Source organism: Salmo salar, chromosome 01 (assembly GCF_965601325.2).
Source record: "Salmo salar chromosome 01, fSalSal1, whole genome shotgun sequence".
In the NCBI taxonomy this organism is placed as follows: Eukaryota; Metazoa; Chordata; class Actinopteri; order Salmoniformes; family Salmonidae; genus Salmo; species Salmo salar.
Window position 1 is genome coordinate 50,890,138 of NC_138291.1, and position 9,508 is coordinate 50,899,645.

The following is a 9,508-nucleotide window of genomic DNA, read 5'->3' on the forward strand; positions in this document are numbered from 1 at the left end:
TCATTATAATTAATGGACATTTTTGTAGGGGTGGATAAATGGTTCATTAGGGCAAATAAAGTCAGACATTTCAAAGTGGAAATTACAAACTTAAGAAGCCTTTTCAAAACTCAAATACACTACAAGTTTGCATTTCCTGTAGTGCTGGAAAATTCTCAGCAACAGAAGAGTGATCAAATTAAGATCCTACATCTGTATTAGGTAAAACTTAAATATACCATTTTCTTAATGTTCTTGAAATGTTATGAGGACCTCCAAGACCAGGTAAAATGTATATTGGCCGAACATCAATTGAACATTATGTTAAATCTAAAACAAATATGCTATGAACAGCATAAAAATGTATTTCATTCTTACAGCATTAAGATAATATCCTGTGCAACCGAACTTAAACATTGTATGAATGTCATCACAACTGAGCATATTTTGTGTTTTGGAAACCTATTTCTTGTAATGTACCCACACTGTTCCCACAACCTCATAAAAAATTCGGGGAACCTTTAAAGAACTCAGAAAGGCTGTTCTGTCAACATTCTTGCAACATCAAAGGAATGTTTTTTGCACCCTGATACAAACATTATCTGAATGTCAGCACAACTAAACAGTTTTAGTGTTTTGGGAACCCTCTTGTCATATCTCTTGTCATATCTTCACAATATTCCTACAACCTAAATAAATGTTTTAGGAACTTTTAAAGGACAGAAAAAATGTGTTTTGGGAATGTTCTTGCAACATCAGGCAAATCTTTTTTTGCAACCTAATAGAAATATTGTAATAATGTTTGTGTTTTGGGACCATATCTCTTGCCATGTCCACATGATGTTTCAACAACCTAATGAAACAGTCTGTGAATGTTTTTCTGCATCCAAAAATAAACATTGCAGAATCATCCTCCCAACTGGACAATTTTTATGTTTTGGGAACATATCTAATGTGATGTCCACACAGTGTTCTCAGCAGACTGTTCCCACAACCTAATTAAACATTCTGGGAACCTTTAAAGAACAGAATTAATGTTTTCTAGGAGCGTTGTTGCAACATCAGGTGAATGTTTTATACAAATATTCTATAATCATCACCACGACTGGTCAGTTATATGGTTATGAGAACATTTCCCACCACCTAAGGAATGTTCTGGGAACTTTCACAGAACCAATTTTGGTTTACATCACTGATGGGAAAAATATCCAACCAATAATTGAAGCTAAACTGATACAGACTCTCTACCACTCTCAATTGAGGAATTGTATGTTGCAATCAAACACCAGTGTTGCATTGATTAGGCAAACATTTAAAAAATAATAATAATAGGAAATGGCCATGATCAGATCATGTTGGTTGACTCTGATGATAATGTCAGCCCTTTCTTCTCAACTCAACTCCTGTTCAATATCTACATGAGAACCATGTTTGTTGTTTTGATCACAGTGGTTGCAACAACAAGCTTGTGGGTTTGATTCTTGCATGGGCCACTAATACTGAATATATTAGTGTAATTGACTACTAAAATTAGAATTTTTACACTTCAGCTCACCCTGTAGGAAGGGGACGGTATTGGGTGTCTTAGCAGCAGCGACAGCTCTGAGGACACGTGATGCCTGGTGCCTCCAGGGGGCACTAGTCTGGTCGTGTAGTGATGTGAGCGAGATGATCAGACACTGCAACTCCTCAGTCTCCACCATCTCCTCCACACTGGAAGGGTGACTGCACAGCTGTAACAGGACCTAAGGAGGAGAGGAGGTTAGGGGTTAAGTGCCTTGATCAAGGTCACATGACAGTAGGTGGCACACTGTATATTAATAATAATATACATAATTTAGCAGACGCTTTTATACAAAGCAACTTAGTCATGTGTGCATACCTTTTTTTACATATGGTTGGTCCCGGGAACCAAACCCACTATTGTAAGCACCAAAGCGCCATGCTCTACTAACTGAGCTACAATGGACCACCTGAGATTCTATTGCCAGCTCTGTTCACTATGGACTGATATTCTCTATCAGCACTGGGATTCAAACAGACAACCATTCTCTTACTGGCCAGCCTCTCTAACCTTGAGGATACCGCTGAAATAGACTAGAGGACTCACCTGTATGAGCAGTTCTTGAAAGGTCTCCTCTACTGCTGCTCTCTCCTTCCGGGCCGGTAGACACACTAGCAAGTAGAGACACTTCACCAGGGCCGCCGGCAGACCTGGCTTTACTACAGACATCAATTCCTAAAAATAATGAAGAACACACAACAATCTGATTTTACTGACCAAATCACCTCCCAGAGAAAGAGAACACAATATAACCTGGCTTTATTGAAGACAGCAATTCCTAAAGAGAGAAAAAACAAAAATAAAATAAAACAGAAGGAACTTTTACTCTTAGAAATCTGATAAGCTTTTATGACTTGCCTTTAAAACTTGTAACTGACAACTAAAACACAGACATTGCATTGCTTACTAAAAATATGCCACCAAGGAGATGTCTGTCTGTGAGGGGCTTGCCAAGACCTATGCACTGGAACAACTCTGATTTACTAACTAATTAACACACACTGAATCATCATTTAACTAAACAACACTGGGAGTTTCCAGATGGTTTCACTTCCAGTTACCTAGGACTTCAGACTACAGTACACAGGATAAACTATAATGTGATAAACCACAGTCAGTCTGTTAAAGGGTCAGGGTAGCCATGCTTTAGATTCAAACGTGTTTAACTTCACTCACGGTAGAGTTTGTAGCAGTCAGGAAAGACAGAGTCTTCAACAGAAGCCATCCTGCATTGTCTGTCTGTGTTGTCTGGCTGTGTGACTCTCCCCTGTCTGTCTCCTCTGTCCTGTCTGTCTCCCTGCTGTCTATCTCACTGTTGTCTATTTCTTCTGTGTTGTCCGTCTCGTCTCTTCTCTGGAAGAACTGCTGCACCTCGTAGCGAGCCTCCTCTAGGAGAGGAGACACAACAGGGGTTCGAATCACAGATACACCCAAGGCGTAGAAACACATACAAATCTGTCCAGGAACAACCCCATAACACCTAACCTTAGACACTGAAGCTTATCAAAGGACAAGGTGGAGTAGCTACTACCATATTTCTTACACTGTATGTAGCCATTCCTTTCAGATCTACTTGAAGGGCCTAGTGGATAGGAAAGGAAACCCTTACCTTCAAACTGAAAGCACACTTACTAACAGAGTTCTCAGAGAGCCTGTTCTAACGCAGAGGGTAAAAATAGTAATAGTATTTTTACCATCCACTGAAACTACTCTCACTTTCTAGTCTCAAACACCAAGGTCTGCATGAGGTATATTTGTGTTTTGTTATTCAGTTTGACTGAGTTTCTAAACCACACTGTATTGGTGACTTTCTAAAGAGTTGCTCTAGTACAGTTACTGTACTGTGCTGGTACGTAAACACTAAACTATTAAACCAATAACTTCAAGACACTATGTTATCTGTATAGAGGTTCTGGTACAGCAGAGAAACACACAGCTAACAGAGAAACATGACATACAGTACAACACTAAAACATAGTTTGGAATTAAAAACAGAATTATCCACTTCTCTAAAGAAGTCAGGTAGTACTAACATGCAAGCATGCTCACACACAAACAGTCACGCTCGCACACACTTCCTTCTAATAACCTGCAGTAACCCAGTAAAGCTTATCAGAGAAATATGACTGAAGAGAACTCTAGTGGAGCAGAACACAGAGGGAAGTCATGCCATAACCCTAATAAAGGCATGATGACCATAAAATACCTGCAGGTTTTTCTGCCAGTATGTCATGGATGTTGGAGACCACAGTGTCTGCAGTCAGAGCAGCTAGACTCCTCAGATCCAGCTCCTCTGTCCCACCACCACTTTCACATACCTACAGTAGAAAGAGAGGGAGAGAGGGAAGGGAGAGAGAGAGGGAAGGGGGAGAGAGAGAGAGGGAGAGATGGTTACTGTAGTTAGGTTTAGCTAGCATTGAGTGCTGCTAGTTTACTTTACAGTGAATAGTCTTACTGCAGTAAATGTATTGATACAGATAAAAACCTGAACTGAGGCAGACTGGAATAGTGGATGCAACGAATTAGTATTTAGCAGAAGTACAGATGCAGGTTTCGTTTCTCTTTTTATGCACTGCAGAATCAGATACACAAATACCAGACATACAATACCAACTACACAAATACACAACACCAGATGTATTGAAACCTGTAAGAAGATATGGATATGGGTGATGTGTTTGAATGGGCCCCTATATACTGGTGAAATCCCATTGCGCAGATCATGGAGCCTGTGTGTGTGTTTATGTGTGTGTGTGTGTGTGTGTGTGTGTGTGCACGCATACACACACCAGTCACACGTGAAAACTCCCTCCTTAGTTCAAAGGAAAGACTCAGAGACTGCTTACGCCTGTGGCTACAGTTATCACCATGGTTCTAACCAGATCAATGGGCACGCGCGCACGCACAAGCGCACACACGTGCGCAGACACTCGTCGCGCGAGCACACACACACACACAGCAGCCTACTCAATGGGCACACAGATCAGTGCTGGAATTCAGCCAAAGGACAGTACTTGCCATGATGATTGTCGTTGTCATTAACTTGCTATTATGGGAGCAAATCGTAGGATAAATCCTATCAGTTTGTCTATAAGCATGGTCAAAGGGTCTCTGATTGGGTTATAGTAAAGAAGTGACTTTATCATCAGTCAACCAACATGATCTAATAATGGCCATTTCCTATAGTTAGAGAGAAAGACAGCAAGGGGATACCTAGCCTGCTTCCACATCTGTTTGTGACATATGGCCAACTCCTGTGGCTGTTTGGCATGACAATAACCACAGAAGTTGGCAAGATCGCACAAACACATATGGGACCAGAGATACCACAGTACTGTACCTGTATGTAGAGAGGCAGGACTCGGAGCAAGTGTTCCTCTTTTTGGTCGAGGGGGAGGGGTGTGTCTATCTCGCTCTGGTCCATGGTTTCCTTTTGGGTATGTGTGTGGTCAGGGGAGAGATGTGTGTGTTTCTGGCCAGAGGTGTTCATACTATCCTTGTGTGTGTGTGTCTCCATCTGTTGGAGCATCTCTTGGAGGACCAGTAGGGGATGGGGCTGGGGTCCTCCACCTCTTCTCCCCACCCCTCCCTCCTTCAGATCCAGGGGGGCAGCTAGCTCCCCTGAAGCGCTCAGCTCCCCTGTCTCCTTGTTGATCCTCTCCACGTCAGCCATCTGCTCCTGACAGACAAACAGAGAGGAGAGACACAGGGTGAAATAGAGAAAGAGAGAGACGGAAAGAGGAAGGGGCGGGGGGGGGGGGGGGGGGGGTTCAGAGTGTTTGGGATAGTCAACCTAAGTTTTCAAAATTCCGGAATTTTCCCTAAATCCCCAGTTTTTCCAGAATTCCTGGTTGGTTGGCTCAGTCTGGGTTACCCCTTAGTGTCTAATGAATAGATTATAATCAGTGTTGGACACATCTGTTTGCAGACAGTGGCAGTGACATAGGAACAAACTTAAAATCAGACTTCACTTCTCCTATTGTCTTCAGTCCCTCTATAAACAATTTTTATCAACCTCTAAGTAGTCAACAGCTCAGAGTGAGAATGGTGAGCATGACAACACCTATAGGTCCCAACTAGTGTTGCAAAAGTATAGAAACTTTCCCATGTTTGTCAGAAACACAGGTTGGAGGATTCCCAGAATCAGGAGCAAATAAGCATGGCGGGAATCATGGCGGGAGATACGTTTCTGGAATTTCACAACCCTAGTTCCAACAATAAACGCAGACCTCTGAGTATTCTCAATTTTCTTTTAATGAGATATAGTGTCACGCCCTGACCTTAGAGAGTCTGTTTTATTCTCTATTTGGTTAGGTCAGGGTGTGACTTGGGTGGGCAAATCTATGTTTATATTTCTTTGTTGGCCTAGTATGGTTCCCAATCAGAGGCAGCTGTTTATCGTTGTCTCTGATTGGGGATCATACTTAGGCAGCCCTTTTTCCCACCTGAGATTGTGGGATCTTGTTTTTGCATTGTGCTGTCTAGCCCTACAGAACCTTACGTTCGGTTTTGCATTTTCTTGTTTTGTTGGTGTTCATTATTAAAGGAAATGATGTACGCCTACCACTCTGCACCTTGGTCTCCTCATTCAAACGACGAGCGTAACATATAGTCACCATGTGACTCACAATAAAGACAAACTGGAACACGCCAGAGGAACTAAGTGTGCCTAATGAACTCCTTAAGAGTGTGATTTGAAAGTGCACTATAAAGAGATATGAACACTAAGGGGTTAGAATGAAATGCAACACAAACATACACCTGGGAGCCAGCCAACTGTTGAAATCATTTGGTTCAATTCATTGAGAGTTTAGCTCACCTTTTGGATCACCGGCACTTTAATTTCTGAAGAATGTTGAGATTTATGACATCACTAACTAATCCTTCTACAGCTCGTGCTAGTCTCCCACACAGCGGTGAGGGAACACACGCACACCCTCTCCCTATCAGCTGTTCACAGTCACATTAGGATGTAATTGTTGTCTTGTGATGTAACACTGGGCTTGCTGAAGGGAAGGAAATCTGCTTCTGTTTGCTCATACTGGTTGTCCCGTGTGTTTGTGTGTGTGTGTGGGGGGGGGTGATGTGTTTAGGAACTACGGTGATCGAGCGAACACACACACACATACACACAGGGCCTTTTGTGCTGCCCATTATCCCTGCTCTATTGGTACACACAGAGACAGATTTAAACATAACTGAGTAATGAGAATGAGCTTCACATGAAGTTGCACTGTGAAAACCATGTAAGGGGACCAAGCGCTGTTCTTTCTCTCTAGCCCTCTCTCTCTCTTTCCCTTTTGCTGAGCTCTTCCTCATACCATGACAGAACTGGTTTGTTCCAGTACAGCAAAGCAGTATTGAGTGGAGGAGCAATATGTCTGTTCACGAGAACATAAACCTGTTCTCCCAAACACAAAAAAATTAAAAACTTCACTATAATACAACCTCACTGTAATAAAACCTCATCCTGGCACAAAGACAGCCTGACAAGTCTAGTCTCAGAGCAGGCCCATAGCATATACTGTAACTGTACCTACCTGTGTGAGAGTCATCTATGAGTCCACTGACAGCCAGGGGGATCGGAGTTGTTAAATCCAAACAAGGGTTCTCTCTCTCTTTCCCTTTCCCTCTCTCTGTTCCCATGTCAGGGCATGCAGGCTTTGACCATTAGGGACATGACTTCTCTAGCCCTTTAGTACAGTGTGTGAGTCCTCGAACCTCTCACTAATCTGTGTCTCCTCCACTACAGCAGTCCCTTCAGTAATCTGCAGAGAGAGAGCAAGAGTGGTCTGATCTGAACTTTGCTCTGTCTTACATCAGCAGGGCCAGGTCATGTGCTTCATTTCCTACGAGCCGAAAGCAGAAGTGAAGAACCCTGTTGTTCTGGTAACTATGGCAGTACCCTCCCAGCTCTCGCCACTCCACATTCTGACTGCAATAGAGACCTGTTTGGCTTTTTATAGACCTGTCATGTTACTTGTGGTGCTGAGGAGTAATGAAACGTGTTGCCAAACATCAACAAAATATTTTTTCCTATGATTAGCACTTCCCTACCAGTAGCGATGTGTGGGTAAAATCGCCATAAAAAAAGCCATATTACAACCTATGTTGTGATAATTGCGTAACATATCATACTAAATAAAGTGTCTCAGATTTACATACAGAATAATACTAAATGCTATGAGATCAGGTTGCAGCCAGCCAGCAGCGTGTAGTCAAAATATAAGAAAATGCTTGTTAACATGGTTAACTTCTTGATGAAATTAGTATGTTTACAACAAATCAATTGTTTTACACTATTATATTCTATCCAAACAAGATAAATAAACATGCAATCACTATTGAGTGAATGAACAAAATAATTTTGGAACTAACTCTTCCAGACATTTAAATGGTCTGTCGAAGTCAAGGTGTTAAAATCAGGATTCATTGCCTAATGGTCAGTGCTTGACTTGGGCAGGAGCTGTCCAGAGTGCCATATTAGCACTTCAAATTTTGGGGGGAATTGCGTACCGGCTCCTCTATAAAACAAAGTAGCCTATCGCCTAACCAGATTCACACACCGAGGCAAAATAAGGTTGATCAAAGCAGAATGAAGGTGGGATCTGCAATGAATAGCAATGGAGAGTGGGCATTCATTTCCTGATTCCGCTTTGTTAAAGTTTAATTGCCGCGAATCTGTGAATCTGTGAGTGACAGTAGGCTGTTTGAGATCATGCAGATTGAAAATCTGTCAGTGTAACGTAGATGCAGGGAGTCAGAAAGCAAGAGCAATTAGTGAGTTTAATGACGAAGATCATTGAACGATATAAAACAAGAAAAGCGTCTAAACATGGAAACATAAACAATATTGCCTGGTGGATGATAACAACGGAGTGCTATATAAAGGGGAAGTAATCACGAAGGTGATGAAGTCCAGGTGTACCTAATGAGGCACAGGTGTGCATAATGGATGGGTTGCGAGGACCAGTGGTTAGTAGAGGGAGTGGACGTGACAGGAGGAGCGGGAGTGGATGCGTAGCTCAAGCCGCAGGACGACGCTGACCAGGAGGACGGCACCGAAGGACGAGGAGCGGGCTGGTCCGGACGGCAAAGGTGGAAGTCTCGGATTATGTTGGGATCTAGATTGTCGTCCACTGGAACCCAACACCTCCCCTCTGGACCGTACCCCTTCCAGTCCACCAGGTACTGGAGCCGACCCCCACGATGTCTGGAGTTCAGAAGGGACCTGACAGCATAGGCGGGACTACAGTCGATGTCCAGGGGAAGTGGAGGGGTGTCGTGGGGGACGGCATCAGCAAGGGGACCAGGAACCACCAGCCTGAGGAGGGAAATGTGAAAAAATTGTGAGATCCGATAGTCTTTGGGAAGCTCTAATCGGTAATTACCTCATTGACCCTCAAGAGGACTTTGAATGGCCCCACAAACTGGGGGCTCAGCTTCTGCAGGGCAGGCAGAGCAGAAGGTTCCTGGTGGAGAGCCAGATGTGATCACCAAAATGGAAAACTGGTGCCTCACTGCGGTGGCGGTCCACCTGCTCCTTCTTGCACCAGATGGTACATTAGAGCCTCAAGTGGGCAGCTTCCCAAACCTCTCCTGCGTACCGGCACCACTCATCCACTGCAGGGGCTTCGGTCTGGCTCTGGGTCCACAGAGCCAGGGCCGGCTAGTACCCCAACACGCACTGGAAGGGAGACAACAAGGTGGAGGAGTGACGAAGTGAGTTCTGGGCGTACTCCACCCAGGGAAGAAATCGAGCCCACTCCCTCTGACGGTCCTGACAGTGACTCTTCAGCAACCTCCCCAGCTCCTGGTTGGTCCACTTCACTTGCCCATTGAACTGAGGCCGGTACCCATATGTGAGGATGACCATGACCCCCATCTTCTCCATGAAGGGTCTCCATACACGTGACGTGAATTGGGGATCACAGTCAAAGACGATATCCTCCGGAAGGCCATAGT

At 43.7% G+C, this 9,508-nt stretch overlaps 1 protein-coding gene across 4 annotated transcripts in view; it reads right to left on the reverse strand.

Annotated features, from left to right (window-relative positions):
- The window catches only part of wdfy4 (WDFY family member 4), a 201,406-nt gene extending 194,038 nt beyond the window's left edge, over positions 1-7,368 (reverse strand). For 3 of the 4 annotated variants that reach the window (XM_014198734.3, XM_014198716.3, XM_082974959.1), the window contains exons 1-6: positions 7,084-7,368; positions 4,884-5,222; positions 3,750-3,861; positions 2,720-2,931; positions 2,090-2,218; positions 1,535-1,724 (exon numbers count right to left, since the gene is read on the reverse strand). In XM_014198734.3, coding sequence (XP_014054209.3) covers positions 1,535-1,724; positions 2,090-2,218; positions 2,720-2,931; positions 3,750-3,861; positions 4,884-5,222; positions 7,084-7,098 — 997 coding nt within the window. In that variant the 5' untranslated portion in view covers positions 7,099-7,368. The remainder of the gene's footprint in view (positions 1-1,534; positions 1,725-2,089; positions 2,219-2,719; positions 2,932-3,749; positions 3,862-4,883; positions 5,223-7,083) is intronic. The other variant, XM_014198725.3, reaches the window with a different exon arrangement.
- Between the last annotated feature and the right edge of the window lie 2,140 nt (positions 7,369-9,508).